The sequence below is a fragment of the Dendrobates tinctorius genome, unplaced genomic scaffold (assembly GCF_039654945.1).
Source record: "Dendrobates tinctorius isolate UK_male_01 unplaced genomic scaffold, ASM3965494v1 ptg000030l, whole genome shotgun sequence".
Taxonomy (NCBI): Eukaryota; Metazoa; Chordata; class Amphibia; order Anura; family Dendrobatidae; genus Dendrobates; species Dendrobates tinctorius.
Window position 1 is genome coordinate 34,362,604 of NW_027361698.1, and position 18,553 is coordinate 34,381,156.

The 18,553-nt window shown below is 42.7% G+C and overlaps 1 protein-coding gene across 2 annotated transcripts in view; it reads left to right on the forward strand.

The window, feature by feature from the left end:
* BLTP1 (bridge-like lipid transfer protein family member 1) overlaps positions 1-18,553 on the forward strand; it is a 451,393-nt gene that overhangs the window by 366,869 nt on the left and 65,971 nt on the right. For both annotated transcript variants that reach the window (XM_073572011.1, XM_073572012.1), the window contains 3 exons: positions 1,232-1,447; positions 6,994-7,174; positions 12,532-12,721. In XM_073572011.1, coding sequence (XP_073428112.1) covers positions 1,232-1,447; positions 6,994-7,174; positions 12,532-12,721 — 587 coding nt within the window. The remainder of the gene's footprint in view (positions 1-1,231; positions 1,448-6,993; positions 7,175-12,531; positions 12,722-18,553) is intronic.

Sequence of the window (18,553 nt, forward strand, 5' to 3'; positions counted from 1 at the left end):
GTCACACACAGCGAGATCGCTGGCGCATCACAAAATCAGCGATATCGCTAGCGGTCTCGCTGTGTGTGACGGGGCCTTAAGGGACAGGAAGAGGTGAGGGGAATGCATACATAGCAGCCTGTCCATTAGTATCCTGAGAGCTAATGGGAGTGCATACACAGCAGTCTGTCAATCACCACTACCTTGAGAGTCGGGAGAGGTGGTGAGAGTGCACACACACAGTCCGTGATCCTTGACATGATGGCAGTGAGAGGTGGAGGGGGTGCATAAACAGCAGTTTTCAGTCATTTCCCTGAGGGGCAAGAAAATGTGGTGGGAGTTCATACACAGCAATCTGTCAATCACTGTTCTGAGGGGCTAGGAGAAGTGGGGATATTGCATAGACAGCAGACTTCAGTCTTTTACCATGAGGGGCAAGAAAAAATGGTAGAAGTTTATACAGAGCAATCTGTCAGTCAGCTCCCTGGAGAGGTGAGAAGAGCATACAGCAGTCTGCAAATGCTACATGAGGGGCAGGAAGAAGTGGTGATGGGAGTGCATACACAGAAGCCTTACTAAAAGGCAGGGAGAAGTTGGGGGAGAGCTTACACAGCAATCTGTCAATCCCTGATATATCCTCATTAATACATCGGGCTCATAAACTTTGGAGACAATTCATCAAAGCTTTTACGCCAGAAAACTTGCTTAAAATGCTTTAAAAAGTTTCAAAATGGGCAAAACACGCAGTTGCGCAAACATTTTACTGCTTTTGTTGTTTTTTTGGGAGCATCTGGGTAGGACAGGACGTATTTATGCCCACCTGTCAAATTCTGCCAAGCTGTTCACGTTTTTTTATGCCAGAAATGCTTCTCCAGTCCCTGATTGAAACTGCAAGGTGCAATGGAGGCTCATGCCGCTGATAAGATGTGCTGATTTCATAAAGCCGTATGTGCTTGATAATGAATTTGGTGCATCGTACTCCGAGTCCTCCAGCGTAGAAACGCCTGACTTAATGAATTGGCCCCTATGTGTCTACAGTTTTCTTTCAGTTCTACTACTAACCAAAAGAAACATTTTTTTGCATGTCATTTTGGATACTAACAGTTCGGACCTGGCCTCATACTATATTGCCTTTATATGTAGGCCAGCATATTTAGCTGATGGTCCACTTTAAGGTATGTTTGTAGACTAATTGTTCAGATGTTATTGAGATTACACAGCAACAATGTAATCCTGTTTCTGTGACACTCAGACCAAACAACCGGAAGAAGTCATCTGGATTTGCGGCAGTTCATCAACTGTTTACAGAGCGTTGGCCGTCTACTCCATCCAGCCGAAACGTGTCTAGCACTGCAACTGAAAGGAACATAGACTTTGAGCTAGACATAAGAGTGGAAATAGACTGTGGAAAATGTGTGCTACACCCCACAAGTCTACAACCAGATCACGATGACATAAGTTTGAGACGGTAATTTTAATTATTATTAGTCTAAGCACAGACGAATGGTGATGTTCGCATAGGTCGGGCAGCCAATGAGTGCTTTATATCGCTGGCACATCACAACAAAATGTACGTGAATGGGATCACATTGCAACATGCATTGTACCCCAACAAGCAAGTCACAAAAATTGGAACCGTTTGGATTTTTTGAACTTGCTTGTCACAGTCACATTATCGTGCTGGTCACTGTTTGACCCTATTAACCTTCAGTACACTGCGATGTAGCAGTAGAATATAGCAGTCTTTGGATAAGGCAATCTATGTCGTGGTTAACGCTGCCATGTTGTCCCAGCTAGAGATGAACGAATTTGATCAGGTCAGGGCTTATTCGGCAAGCTATAGCGCTTGCTGACTAAGCTTCAGAGGGAACCCTGGCTGATCAGCTGTTCGACTCCACAACTGCATGTGTAGCGGCTGTGTGACAGTCACGGCACATGCATGGAGAGCTCAACAAACATAATTCGCTCATCTCTAATCCCAGCCTTAAAGAAGTTGTACAGGCTTGACACAAAAGTCTACAGTCACTCTTAGTCTGCAGACTTCTAAATCTATGCACACGTTGTCGAAAATTCCAGTATTGCTGATGCAACCGAGTGGTTACGTGACTGCATATATGTGATTTGCATAACTGGTCACAAGCCGACTAGACATATCTGACAAATTTTTCAAAAAACTCAGCGGTTATCAAATAACCAAAAGAGAGTATAAACCATTAAAAATCTTTATTAATTAAATATTAAAACAGTTTGCTTAAAATGCGCGTCATGGGGTCTGCAGGGAGGCACACGGACATTACCTGGGACTGTGGGTAAGCGCTATTTATACCTTTCATGATGGGCACTTTAATTGGGGATATTATGAATATACTTAGTTAATTCACTTTAGTTCACCCATGCTATACTGACAGTTTTTCATATTCACTCCCATCTCTGGGCCTGTATTATTGGCATGTATTTTTTATCTATTGGATTAATAAAAAGGTTTGTAATTTTATTTGATGTTTTACTTTACTCCATTTTCTTTTTCTGTGTGTTAAATATTTAATATATAGTATGGCGTCCCCATTTCTGTTTGATTTTTTTTTTTTTTTTTGTTTAATGCCCTAGTAGTGTTTTGCATAAACAATTTGTAAGCAAACTATTTTAATATTTAATCAATAAAAAATATTTTTTATGGTTTATACTCTCTTTTGGTTATTAGATAACCGATGAGTTTTTTGAAAAATGTACAGTACAGACCAAAAGTTTGGACACAGCTTCTCATTCAAAGAGTTTTCTTTCTTTTCATGACTATGAAAATTGTAGATTCACTCTGAATGCATCAAAACTATGAATTAACACATGTGGAATTATATAATTAACAAAAAAGTGTTCGGGTCGGGCGCATTCTAGGAATCCTGCATCTTGGGCACCAGGCATTGATCTGGCTTTTTTTTCTAGTTATTGATCTCTACACCGTTTTTTAATATGGCGCTATGCATAGAGGCTTTGAGTAAGTGGCCACTGGGCCTGTAGCATACTAATTGATATATATGTAATATACTGCTTAACCCTTTTGCATTTGCCATCCTATAATTTGGTATACCTTGTTTTGATTTATCTAAGCCCCATCATTACAGAGAACAGTTTATATATATATATATTTAGATCTATTGACATTGTCTATTGGCACCTTATCTTTGATAATTTCTCTTACAATGTCAATATAGTGTCTCCTATTAAGCAGCCACTGGGCCTATAGTATATGAGTCTATACACACTTAAACACATTGCTTGAATTACCTTTCTCTGCATTTGGCACTCTATATGCTAATATATTTAGCTAGGATCTATATAACTAGCAATTGTCACTTTATTGCTTATTTTTATATTGTTTTGTGATTTGTATTGTCCACGGAATTTTCTTGCACTTTAGCACGTTATCAGTTTATTCATTAGATATTTTATCAATTTTCGGCCATTTTTTCTCTCTCTATATATACCGGGTGAGTCATAAAGGACGGATGTATTTGAAGTGGCTATAACTCACCACCAGGTGGAGGTAGAGATGTGCGGGAGGCGGGGTTATGTTTGTGAGGTGAAAGCATTGTTTTTATTTTAGTTTCAGTTTAAGCTATGGTGCCGTGGACGATAGAACATCGCGTTTTTGCGTACGACAGTTTTGTCAAGAATAATGAGTGTATCACAGCCGTTCAGCGTGAGTTTCGGCGTCATTTCAATATTCACAGAAATCAAGCTGTTCCCGCTCGTAACACTATCCTACGTTGGGTTGAAGCACTCCGTACACGAGGTACACTAATGAACAAACGACCACCGGGGGCTCCACGAACGGCACGTACCGCTGCACAGCCCTAAGGTAACGGTGTGGTGCGCTATGGGCAAATATGACGTGATCGGTCCGTACTTTTTCGAAGGCGATAATGGCAATACTGTTACCGTGAACTCACAACGTTATATCGCCATGATAAATAACTTCTTTGTTCCTGAGTTACGACGGCAACATATCCCCATCTCTAGTGTGTGGTTTCAACAAGATGGGGCAACGGCCCACACAGCCGGAGCAACAATGAACGTTCTTCGCCCTCTCTTCCCTGGTCGCATCATTTCCAGGTTTGGCGATATTAATTGGCCTCCTAGGTCCCCAGACCTGTCCATGTGCGATTATTACTTATGGGGTCACCTCAAATCACGTGTATACAAGCTTAAGCCTCGATCATTACAAGAACTGAAGGAAGCTATTCGAGTGGAAGTTGCCCAAATCGACAGAGTTGTGTTGGAACGTGTTGATGCCAACTTCCAAGAACGCCTTTGGAAATGCATCACTGATAATGGCCACCACATGGCAGATGTTGTTTTCCACACTTGAATTTGTCAAATGCTATTAGTATACGTAACCAAATCTGTGAATACATTTATATTTAATAAATATTTAACGATTTTATGATTAGTTTAAAAACGTCCGTCCTTTATGACTCACGCGGTATAATCCTGATATTTATTCTATGGCCCCACTATTTATCAGTAATATTTTATGTGCAATATATTGGTGCCACATGGGTTCCTAGTTTTTGCCCTTTCCATTTTGCTATTTGTATTCCCGACATTTTTATATGTAATTAATTTTGTGAATAAAATATTTATTTTTTCCTTGATATTGGACATCAGTTTTTCGGATTCTTTTTCGTAGTTGTTTTGTTGATTTCCGATTTGTCCTTCAATTCTGATATTGTCCATCCGTGCATTTTATTGCATTATACTGTATCTCTAACATTTCAAACCATACAACATGTATATTTAGAAATAATATGCACAGTTGCCTTAAATTTTTGCTGTATATGACTATGAAAATTGTAGATTCACTATGAAGGCATCAAAACTATGCATTAACACACGTGGAATTATATAATTAACAAAAAAGTGTGAAACAACTGAAAATATGTGCTATATTCTAAGTTCTTTAAAGTAGCCACCATTTGCTTTGATTACTGCTTTGCACACTCTTGGCATTCTCTTGATGAGCTTCAAGAGGTAGTCACCAGAAATGGTCTTCCAACAGTCTTGAAGGAGTTCCCAGAGATGCTTAGCACTTGTTGGCCCTTTTGCCTTCACTCTGTGGTCCAGCTCACCCCAAACCATCTCGATTGGGTTCAGGTCTGGTGACTGTGGAGGCCAGGTCATCTGGCGTAGCACCCCATCACTCTCCTTCTTGGTCAAATAGCCCTTACACAGCCTGGAGGTGTGTTTGGGGTCATTGTCCTGTTGAAAAATAAATGATGGTCCAACTAAACGCAAACCGGATGGAATAGCATGCTGCAGCAAGATGCTGTGGTAGCCATGCTGGTTCAGTATGCCTTCAATTTTTAATAAATCCCCAACAGTGTCACCAGCAAAGCACCCCCACACCATCACACCTCCTCCATGCTTCACGGTGGGAACCAGGCATGTAGAGTCCATCCGTTCACCTTCTGTGCGTCGCACAAAGACACGATGGCTGGAACCAAAAATCTCAAATTTGGACTCCTCAGACCAAAGCACAGATTTCCACTGGTCTAATGTCCATTCCTTGTGTTCTTTAGCCCAAAGAAGTCTCTTCTGCTTGTTGCCTGTCATTAGCAGTGGTTTCCTAGCAGCTATTTTACCATGAAGGCCTGCTGCACAAAGTCTCCTCTTAACAGTTGTTGTAGAGATGTGTCTGCTGCTAGAACTCTGTGTGGCATTGACCTGGTCTCTAATCTGAGCTGCTGTTAACCTGCGATTTCTGTGGCTGGTGACTCGGATTGAACTTATCCTCCGCAGCAGAGGTTACTCTTGGTCTTCCTTTCCTGGGGCGGTCCTCATGTGAGCCAGTTTCTTTGTAGTGCTTGATGGTTTTTGCCACTGCACTTAGGGACACTTTTAAAGTTTTCCCAATTTTTTGGACTGACTGACCTTCATTTCTTAATGTAATGATGGCCACTCATTTTTCTTTACTTAGCTGCTTTTTTCTTGCCATAATACAAATTCTAACAGTCTATTCAGTAGGACTATCAGCTGTGTATCCACCAGACTTCTGCACAACACAACTGATGGTCCCAACCCCATTTATAAGGCAAGAAAACCCACTTATTAAACCTGACAGGGCACACCTGTGAAGTGAAAACCATTTCCGGTGACTACCTCTTGAAGCTCATCAAGAGAATGCCAAGAGTGTGCAAAGCAGTAATCAAAGCAAAAGGTGGCTACTTTGAAGAACCTAGAAATTAAAACATATTTTCAGTTGTTTCACACTTTTTTGTTAATTATATAATTCCACATGTGTTAATTCATAGTTTTGATGCCTTCAGAGTGAATCTACTATTTTCATAGTCATGAAAATAAAGAAAACTCTTTGAATGAGAAGGTGTGTCCAAACTTTTGGTCTGTACTGTATGTTATGAGTTATATCACCCTTGAATTATAGAGAGTTGTGCTCTTAGATGATATCTGACAAATTGCAAACATTCGGTCACATGACAGCTTACTTGCACTGGCAATATCGGGGATCCTGACTGTATGAGCAGCACTCGCTGCCTCGATTCAGAAGTCTGCAGCACTTAAAATGACTGCGGTCTTTTATGTCAGGCCTGGACAACCCTGTTAATCAACTAGTACATGTTAAAAATAAAATAGATACAGTATGTAAGGGTTCATTTGAAATCACAGTGAATCTTTGCAAAAACATACATAGATCTTTTTGCAGTATAGGAATGCAATATAGATTCTGATTTTACATTTTCTATAGTTATATTTTCATCAATCATAGTAATACACTACTCTTATTAATATTGTATATTAATATTATGTCAGCTTTTTGTGTAATTTGTGCTTATTTTTGATATCATGAGAATGATGGTAATTTCACTTTTTTAAGCCTCGGTGCTATTTTTATAATTGGCCATTTTGTGCACATAAAAACACTTACTCACTTATTTGTTTGCTGGACTATCCTCATACGTATACCATTTACGGAGCGCATCCTGTTTATTGTTTGCGCAGCAGCTGTGACAGAAGCTCTCGAAGTCTTGATCAAGACTCCCCATCTAAAAAGAAAAAGTTTCAAAATAATTATGCATCTACAACTCACTTGCTGGCTGGGAAGAAAGTGCCATCGTCTCTACAAACTAAAACATGTGACTCGGAAACCACAGTCTTCTATATTCCTGGGGTTGACGTGAAGGTAAGTTCAGTATGAACAAGCTACATGGCTATGGCCATTTACAAGAACATAATTACTTTGTAATATTCATATAATCTGTGGTGAGGTACTCTAAAATTTGTTGAGTGGACCACAATTTTGGTAGAGTGGACCAGTAGACTAGTAAGTGAACATTGGACAGTTTTTTTTTTTAGAAGGTTTATCCATTTAAAAAAAAAAAAAAAAATTAACCTTTTTAGGTCTTTAAATACACAGAACGTACTAATTTTCTCGCATTTACAATGGTACACTGTTTTCTAGATATCGGTCCCGTCCTGGCAGCTATACTTCTGGTTTATGAGTGACAAAGGAGAGCGTTTCCTGTGTCTGTGCATCACCTGTGACAGAGAAGGGGGCTGCCTTAGCTATTGGCATGAGCCATTCACTTATTAATGGTGTACTCATGTTATTGATATTGTACCACTCTGATTTTCTGGCTACAAAACATTCAACTTTGCATTTTTCTAGCTGTATCCATATATCTACAGCAATAATGTGTGGTCATATGCTATCAGCCCCCATTATTGTGGTCTTTAATATTCTTTCCTAACTTTGTTCTATCCATACAACTGTTTATAAAACATATAAGCAACGTTTTGTTTGTTTTTTTTTACTTTTATGTTTTCATTGAACATTTTTCAACATAATTTTTGAAATAATGAACGGGGCAAAGTAAAATTATATGACACTATAGAGAAGAGAGGAATGTAGGATGGTAGGTAGAGATGAGCGGATGGATTGGCGGGACTGCAGTCATGTCGCACAGATGACATTGCACCAGCCTTGACAAATCTAATGCTGTGGCAGGGATGCTGGAAGGTCACAGATTCATGGATCTCTCATCTAGCTGCCAGATACCATTGAGGCTGGATCGATCCGCTCATCTAATGGTAGGTGATCATACTTGGAGCTGACATGGTCTGTAGTGTCCCGATCTGTGGTGTTCTCATTCAAGCAAATTAAGAAGTGGTCACATAGGGTATTAATAATTTTATGTTATGATAGCACTATATTTAATGGAATAATGCAATGGGAGTAGATTACTGGGGGGGTTTTTCTGTTTCTTTGTGAAATTATGTTCCCTCCTTGAAAAATATATTCTTGGGGAATTATATAGGCTCTTTAGGAAAATTGGGAATGGGGAAAAGAATAAGGGGATCACAAAAAAAGAAAAAAGGGAAGATAAAAGAGGTGTGGGGAAAACATGATGCACAGACTCCATCCACCCTAAAGTAAGCAGCATGTTTTAATGTGCATGCCCTTACCTGTTTAAACTATATCTGCATGGTGTATGAGGAGACCTCTTTGGTGAGATTTTTTAATACCATTCACAATCAACCTGTCACATTCAGATATAGGGTTAAACTACAGGTAAATAGCATTCAGATCCTGTGTAGTCGGCTTACTGGAGGCATTTGCTTACAGTTATTGGGGCGATGCAGGGAGCAGTGACAGTCACTGTGTACTGTGAGCGCGGCTATAATCAGTCCCCGCAGTGTGATTGTCAGTCTGCTGTGCAGCGTATTTGTGCAAATAAGGCTATCCTCAATCAAAGTGCTGTGGAGCAATTACAGCATGGTCACAGTATAGCGGGTGGTAACTGTAGCCGCTCTCCACCCCGAGAGAGAACGGCTGTAGGGGACTGTAACCGCTCTCCACCCTGAGAGGAAACTGCTGTAGGGGACTTGAACCTCTCTCCACCCCAAGAGAGAACTTCTGTAAGGGACTGTAACCGCTCTCCACCCCGAGAAAGAACGGCTGTAAGGGACTGTAACTGCTCTCCACCCCGAGAGAGAACGGCTGTAAGGGACTGTAACCGCTCTCCACCCCGAGAGAGAACGGCTGTAAGGGACTGTAACCGCTCTCCACCCAAGAGAGAACAACTGTAGGGGACTGGAAAAACAGCACATCCATGTTCCTTAAAATGAATCTTGTCATGCCCACCATGTCTTTTATGCCGCATGAACCCTGGAGCAGTGTGCACGTGCACCGAACTATCATGCCCACCATGTCTGTTATGCCGCATGACCCCTGGAGCAGTGTGCATGCACACCAATCTATTATGCCCGCCATGTCTGGTATGCCGCATGACTCCTGAAGCAGTGTGCACGTGCACCGAACTATCATGCCCGCCATGTCAGGTATGCCGCATGACTCCTGGAGCAGTGTGCACGTGCAGTGAACTATCATGCCCGTTATGTCTTATGCTGCAAGATCCCTGGAAGCAGTGTGCACACGCACCTCGTGACTGTTATGCTGCAAGATGCTTGGAGCAGTGTGCACGCGCGCCTCATCTCATGGCTGCCTGCCATTGCCAGTGCGCATGTGTGTTTTACCTCATGGCTACACGCGTTGCGGAGTGACCAGCCGTCTCTGCTCTGCCTGCAGCAATCCTCTCTGTGTTCCTGGAGACCCTGATCATATGACCTTTCCTATGTTCCTCTCTATGGTCCTGGAGGACTCTACCATGTGGTCCTCTCTATGGTCTTGGAGGACTCGACCATGTGATCCTCTCTATGATCCTGCAGGAACTGAACCGGAAGTCCTCCCCCGGTCCTGACCCGAAAGTGCAGGTGCTAATGCCCTATATCAGACCGCCCCTTTCTATGGTCGGGGCCTGAGTATCGTTTTGCTTCCCTGCATGGCGGCTTGGTCTGCTGGGTCGCTCCCTGTATTCTGTGCCCCTGCACTCTGCCCTGTAGTGCATCTCTGCACATGCTCGGTGCTTGTATTCTGCCTCTTGTCCTGTGCCATGTCTTGTGTTGTCTCTCGTGCCGTGTTTTGTTCTTGTTATGCTTTGACTTGTTGTACTTTCTATGTTCTCTGCCTTTGCCTGTTTTCGCCATGTCTTGTCCTTGCCATGCTTTGCCTTATAGTACTTCCTATGTTCTCTGCCTTGCCTGTTTCGCCATGTCTGGTCTTTGCTATTCTGAGTCTTGTAGTACTTCTCATGTTCCCTGTCTTTTCCTGGTTCTCCTTACTCTGTCTTCTGGTGCTCGCTAGCACATTCCATGTCTAGTCTCAAAGTTCTACCTTGACCCAGCTCTGGGGTTCGACCTACGCTCCGCTGCTATACTCTGTCCTATGGTGCTCTCTAGCACATTTCCTGGCTAGTCTCAAGGTTCTCCCTTGACCCAGCTCTGGGCTTCGGCCTACGCTCCGCTGCTAGCCCTATACTCAATCTGACCCGGCTCTGTGCTTCTGCGTATGTTCCGCTCCTTGTTCTGTACTTTGCCTAGCCTTGCCTTGTTTCTTCGTGTGCCCTTTGCATGCGCCTGGCCTTCCCTAGCCTCCTGTTTGTGCCTCAGCCGTGCCCACCATAGCCGTGCCCGCCTGCTTGTGCCTCAGCCGTGCCCGTCGGCCAGTGACAGCTGTGTCGCCTGTTATGCCTCAGCCGGGTTCGCCTCGGTCTTGCCCGTCTGTCTGTGTCTCAGCCCGACCAGCTAGCCAGTGCCTCAGCCGTGCTCTGTGCTTCCTTGCACCCACGCTGTCTCTGCTCTGTGCATTGCGTGCCCTCTTAGCATGCGCATGCCCCTGACTTGAACCTGACTCTGGCGTGCTCCTCTGCACGCGCAGGACTCTGCCTTGTACCCTGACCCTGGCGTGTCCCTCAGTACGTGCAGGACCTTGCCTTGGACCTTGAACCCTGGGGTGTCCCTACACACGCACCATGTCTTGTACTTTGAACCCTGGCGTGTCCCCTACACACGCACCGTGTTTTGTACTTTGAACTTTGAACCTGGCGTGTCCCCTACACACGCACCTTGCGCTGTACCTTGCCCTGGACCCTGGTGTGCCCCTAGCTCGCACCCTGCCTGGAACTTTGCCTTGGACTTTGGTGTGTTCCCTAACACGCACCATGTCTGGAGATCTGTCGTGCCTCCTTGCCTGAACCTTGGTTTGCCTGCAGGATGCCTGGAACCTGCTGATCGCTGCCAGAGATCGTAAGCCTGATGACTCCGGCCTGATGTCCGGAGCTGATGTCCGCAGCCTGATGCCCTGATCCTGTCGATCGTTGCCAGCTGTCCAGAGTCCGATGCCATCGAGCCTTGCTTGTACCTAGGCGTGCCACCTGGCACGTACCATGCCATGGACCTTGGCGTGCCCTCGCACGCACCTTGCTGTGTTTTCCCTGTTATCACGTCTTGCACCTGGTGTAACCCTGAGTTTGCCTTAATGAAGATACCTTGAATTCACGCCTTGTCTTGTTTCCTGCACGTCCTTTGTCATCAGACACTCGTGTCTCCCTTGAGCCGGCCGTCTGGTTCCAGCAGTCGTGGTGGCTCACCCCCTTGGTCTTGCCCCTGACACTCTCTGTATAGGGGGTGGTTCCTCACAAGGTCAGCTCGCCCTAGGTGGGTGGGTGCCACAACCCAGAGGGTCCACTCTAAAGAAAACGACTCAGCGTAAGCTGACTCCGTCACAAATCTTCACTATTAAATGTCAATTATAAAGTGTGCATTGCAATAATCCCAGAAACACGTCAGTGAGCTCATAATGTGGGGGATTAGTGCTAAGCATTTTATAATGGATATTTAATAATGAAGATTCACTTTATGGAATATAGATGTGCTGTTTCTTATATATTTTTTCAGTGTTAAAAATTATTACAGCTGGATTGCTACCAGTTTCTCACTCAAACTAGTGTTATAGATAGGTTAAAAAAAATTTTTACCATATCACAGACATAACAAACCCATTTTGTTTAGGCTGCTGGGAGAATATAACTTTATTTTCTCACTGCAGCGGCTGCTCCAGTAAGCCAGCTGCACAGGATTTAAACTCTATTTATTTGAAGATTAACTCTATATCTACAGATAAATTTCATTTCTGGACGTGACAGGTTCCCTTTTAATGTGGTTGTCAAGCATTTGTATTTTTTTTCCAGGCATGGGTTGTTATAAATACTGGGATTCTTTGTCGCCACCTGTTGTCAACCCCATAGATTTAGCTCCAAGGTTGGCATGCCAGCATCATAAATTATAACTGCTCCATCTCATTGTCACTGAATCCTGTGACAAGACCAGCGCATCATAAGATGTTTTTCTGATGATGCGCTGCTGCACTCAACTGACTGCTGCCACCAGTCACAGTCTTTAGCGGTCTTGTAACATCTGGTCTCCACAATCAGTGTTATAACCCACCGAAGCGTCCTGCAATGGATGCACAGGGCGACAATAAGTGAGAATGCCAACCAGTGCCTAAGAAAACGCTGGACAAACCTTTTAAGTTTTTGGTTTTAACTCCTCAATGTTCTGGGATTGAATGCTAGGGGGTCTTGGCTACAGAAAATTAGAATTGTCTTCAGCTATGTGAAATGATAATGTGTTTCTGTTTAGCTGCACTATAACTCGAAAACACTAAAGACCGAATCGCCAAATGCTTCAAGAGGATCATCTTTGCCAAGAACCCTTTCAAAAGAATCAAAGCTGTATGGTATGAAAGATACTGCAACATCTCCTTTACCTAGTACTGTCCACAGCAAGACTAACACCTTATTACCACCCCCTCCCCCACCCATACCCTCAGGTACTTTGTCTGTTGTGTCTGGAACAACGTTCATTGTCCGTTCTTTCACCATTAATGATTTGTAAACCTCCATGATCATCCATGTTGAGTTGTAACGTTCTGTGTAAGCTTTACATAGCATTACTGTTTCCCTTACCTTGCTGAGATATGCAATATTTATTTTAACAGTATAAGCTAAATCTTTTAAAGCATAAATTATGAGATCCTTCTCCTACTGGAAGATTGAATTCTTCAGATAAATTTCAGCCTATGACTATGTTCCTTTCACAATTTTGGTATACTTTTTTTTTTTTTTTTCCTTTGAACTGCAAAAAGAACGAATGTGGCTAAAGCGGGATGCAACTGAATATCTGTATTGTTGGGTTAGACTGCCATTGAGTTCAGTTGGGAAAACAAAAGCAATATACAGTTAGGTCCATATATATTTGGACAGAGACAACATTTTTCTAATTTTGGTTCTAGACATTACCACAATGAATTTTAAACAAAATAATTCAGATGCAGCACGGTGGCTCAGTGGATAGCACTGCAGCCTTGCAGCGCTGGAGTCCTGGGTTCGAATCCCACCAAGGACAACATCTGCAAGGAGTTTGTATGTTCTCCCCGTGTTTGCGTGGGTTTCCTCCGGGTACTCCGGTTTCCCCCCACACTCCAAAGACATACTGATAGGGAATTTAGATTGTGAGCCCCATCGAGGACAGTGATGAAAATGTGTGCAAACTGTAAAGCGCTGCGGAATATGTTAGCGCTATATAAAAATAAAGATTATTATTATTATTAGATGCAGTTTGAAGTTCAGACTTTCAGCTTTCATTTGAGGGTATCCACATTAAAATTGGATGAAGGGTTTAGCAGTTTCAGCTCCTTAATATGTGCCATCCTGTTTTTAAAGGGACCAAAAGTAATTGGACAGATTAAATAATTGTAAATAAAATGTTCATTTCTAGTACTTGGTTGAAAACCCTTTGATGGCAATGACTGCCTGAAGTCTTGAACTCATGGACATCACCAGACGCTGTGTTTCCTCCTTTTTGATGCTCTGCCAGGCCTTCACTGCGGTGGTTTTCAGTTGCTGTTTGTGGGCCTTTCTGTCTGATGTTTAGACTTTAACAAGTGAAATGCATGCTCAATTGGGTTGAGATCAGGTGACTGACTTGGCCATTCAAGAATATTCTACTTCTTTGCTTTAATAAACTCCTGGGTTGCTTTGGCTTTATGTTTTGGGTCGTTGTCCATCTGTAGAATGAAACAACGACCAATCAGTTTGGCTGCATTTGGCTGGATCTGAGCACACAGTATGGCTCTGAATACCTCAGAATTCATTCGGCTGCTTCTGTCCTGTGTCACATCATCAATAAACACTAGTGACCCAGTGTCACTGGCAGCCATGCATGCCCAAGCCATCACACTGCCTCCACCGTGTTTTACAGATGATGTGGTATGCTTTGGATCATGAGCTGTACCACGCCTTCGCCATACTTTTCTCTTTCCATCATTCTGGAAGAGGTTGATCTTGGTTTCATCTGTCCAAAGAATGTTCTTCCAGAACTGTGCTGGCTTTTTTAGATGTTTTTTAGCAAAGTCCAGTCTAGCCTTTTTATTCTTGATGCTTATGAGTGGCTTGCACCGTGCAGTGAACCCTCTGTATTTACTTTCATGCAGTCTTCTCTTTATGGTAGATTTGGATATTGATACGCCTACCTCCTGGAGAGTGTTGTTCACTTGGATGGCTGTTGTGAAGGGGTTTCTCTTCACCATGGAGAATATTCTGCGATCATCCACCACTGTTGTCTTCCGTGGGCGCCCAGGTCTTTTTGCATTGATGAGTTCACCAGTGCTTTCTTTCTTTCTCAGGAATGTACCAAACGGTAGATTTTGCCACTCCTAATGTATCAATTTCTCGGATGGGTTTTTTCTGTTTTTGCAGCTTAAGGATGGCTTGTTTCACCTGCATGGAGAGCTCCTTTGACCGCATGTTTCCTTCACAGCAAAACCTTCCAAATGCAAGCACCACACCTCAAATCAACTCCAGGCCTTTTATCTGCTTAATTGAGAATGACATAACGAAGGGATTGCCCACACCTGACCATGAAATAGCCTTGGAGTCAATTGTCCAATTACTTTTGGTCCCTTTAAAAACAGGGTGGCACATGTTAAGGAGCTGAAACTCCTAAACCCTTCATCCAATTTTAATGTGCATACCCTCAAATGAAAGCTGAAAGTCTGAACTTCAATTGCATCTGAATTGTTTTGTTTAAAATTCATTGTGGTAATGTATAGAACCAAAATTAGAAAATGTTGTCCCTGTCCAAATATATATGGACCTAACTGTACATATGGATATGGGACAGTTGCAACCTGTTAGGCTAGGTTCACTCTTATCCAGTGCTGTCAACTGAGCACTATGTCAGGGTTTCTCCCGGAATCGCCTAAAAACTATTTCGACGGGAGGTTCGTTGGAGGCACACTCTTAAATGGAGCTGACATCCTCATTGTGGACACGGTCTGGCCTACATTTGCACATACACAAAATCAAACAAAACAAGTGAATTTGGGGCACTGTTAGGGTTCCTGTCAGAATTCAGTTTTTCAAGGACTCCTACTGAAAACCCAACATATCATTTGGCATAGAGCGCTGTAACAGTGCTTAGTTTTAGCAGTATTTGTACTTTTGCACTTAGGTGTAAAAATATGTGCTCAACTGTATGACATCCGATTCATTGAAGCTTTTACGCCAAAATTCTTCCAGAAAAAGCTTTGAAAAGTCTCAACATTTTGGAACATCATGAGGCTGTGCAAACATTTTCCGTCGTTGGATGTTTATGTGTAATTTTTACCCCGTTCCAACAAAGTGGGCCGGGACAAAGCGTTGCAAGGCGTTATGACCCCCACTCGTCAAATTCATGACGAGTGGTCTCTTATATTACACCACAAATCTTAGACAGGATCCAGTGAAAAGAAAATGTAATATATTGGGACCAATTGTACAATTTACCTACTTGTATGCCAGTGAGAGAAGTTGTATTCCTCTGCTGATCACCAGCAGAAGCTACACTTTACCCAGCCAGCCGATACTTCTATAAGACACGAATAAAGGATTGTTTTCGGCTTGTTCCAGAATAGATATGAAAGTGAAAACCACTTTTTATTGCTTTAAGGCTGTGTCACACTAAGCGATATCGCTAGCAATATCACTATAATGTCACTGGTTTTGTGACGTAGCAGCGATATTGCTAGCGATATCGCTATGTGTGATACTTACCTCCGACCGGCTCCTCCGCTGATTATCGCTGATCGCGCGAGAACGACCTGAGCCGTTTCTCGTCGTCAGCTTCCTGCTGGGCTTCCTGTGGTGCCGACGAGCGACGCGTGGACGCGGGCGGGAGGACGTAAGGATCGCCTCGTCTGACAGGTAAGTAACGACCCCCGACCGCTGCTATGTCGCTGGTGAGATCTGCCTGTGTGGCAGCTCACTAGCGACCACTTAGCGATGCACCAGCGATCCTGACCGCATCAAATCGCTAGTCGGGATCGGTGGTGCATCTCTAAGTGTGACAGTACCTTTACTATTGTACGGCTGGCGATCTATATATGTGGGTGTCCTAACTTCACAGATAACAGATATCAGCGGGAGTCTGTGTGTGGGAGGATCTGTTAAAATTGATTTCAGTATTTTAATCCCTCTCATGACAAACTACGAAACCACCACTAAAAGCGTCTGCGAGCTATTAGTTCTACTTTCTCCAATGAGAACACATTCTCACTGGTCCTAGCGAATAATAGCTGTTGGGTGAATGGACAGCTTTCTAAGGTGTGTGGGCAACTGTCAAATGACAAATCTTTTCACGTTTTCAAAAACTTGTTCCACACCTAGAAGAAGAATATGGATTACAAGGGATGGAGGGCACCATCAAATTTAAATAAACAATGGGATGCAAACCTGGAGTATGTCAAAAATATGTGTAAGAACGAGAGAGAAGAGAGACATACTACACACCAGGGATCACCAAAAAATATATATATAACAAAATATGAAATACTTTATTCAATTGGTCATAGAAAAACACACACCAAAAATGGCATTAAAAACAAGGACACTGAGCCCCCAATGATGTAATGTGCCCCCTGCACCACAAACCGGTCACAATTAAGATGACCCAATTATAATCACATATGTACAAAAGTGGTCACATAAATCAAGAACAAATTTGATATATGAAGGCAGAAAAAATGCTAAGAAATAACCATCATATCCTATTCCTGGATCCCCCCAAGACCTGCTGGAAAAATTCAAACTGAAGAAATAACATTTATATCCCACTAGTGGATCCCCAAAGGCCTGAGGAGCAGTACAATAGCCAATATTTAACATGTGCATATAGTCCTGGAAAAGAATGTACTCACATGGACCAGAAATACATATTTAGAAATCGGCAAATAAATGCTGGAAGTGGCATCAATATTCCACTTTGAATCCCCAAAGAGGCCATGAGAACAATACACTAACCATTATTGACGCAAAAGTGCGATCCAAGAGACAATATTTCTGAGGATGGACAATATAGCAGAGTTCTAAGTTCAGTGGGATATAATAAAAAGACACTAAATAGCTCCTATAAATGTAGCATAAAGGTGGGGCCACGATAGGCAGCAAAGTCTTAGTTCAGCAAAATCGCAAAAAAAAAGAAAAAAAAAAAGGCTGCACATATAAGCCAGACCAAGGAGGGTTAAACCATCAAGAGATGGCTAATACAAGAAAGCCAGGAGTGTGGAAACCCACACAGCATAATTAAGCATGACCAGAGTGTTTACCAGAACCGGGGGTGCAGGGGGTAGAAGCCCAAGGCGTGTTGCCACACCACAGTGGCTTCGTCAGGGGCAGAGGACTATATGCACATGTTTAAATATTGGCTATTGTACCGCTCCAAATTTGTTCTTGATTTATGTGACCACTTTTGTACATATGTGATTATAATTGGGTCATCTTAATTGTGACCGGTTTGTGGTGCAGGGGGCACATTACATCATTGGGGGCTCAGTGTCCTTGTTTTTAATTCCATTTTTGGTGTGTGTTTTTCTATGACCAATTGAATAAAGTATTTCATATTTTGTAATATATATTTTTTGGGTGATCCCTGGTGTGTAGTATGTCTGTCTTCGCTCTCGTTCTAGAAGAAGAATATTTAGCCATTAAAGTTTAAATGCTATCTGTCACCAGGTCTGTGCTATCCCATCTGAGCCCTTCATATTGTAGGGGAAGATACACTTAATGGTTGCTGTCATTTTGACAAAATCACTGTTTTATCTGCTGCAGTTCTACAAGTTTTCTGAAAGCGGAGCTCTGTATAACCCATCCTACAACACTGGCAGCATTCTGTGTACACTGTGCATGGGCAGAAAGCTGCCAATCAGTGTTGAGGTCAGGGGTTATACAGAGCTCATGAATGTGCTTGACTACCTGGCAGCAGGTTTATTAGTTCTCTAATGATAAACTTCTGCTTAACAGTGATTTTATCAAAACTACAGTCAACGGCCCGTAAGTGACACATCACTAGAATCAGGGTCTCCGTCTCTACATTATGCTGCACTCAGATTAGAATTTAATACAAAATATCATGCCTATAATTGATCAATTATCAGACTTAGGTCCTAAGAAAGGGGGCAACTCAGTATTAAAGCACAGCCTTGCAATGGTGCATATATTGATTTCCCCTACAGAAGGTGCTATATGTATATGTTAAGATGCACAACTTTAGACTGTGTGCCTAATTAGGAACTTGGGGATATTCCCTTTCTCTTAACCCGTTCCTGTTTGCCAATATTCATCCGATC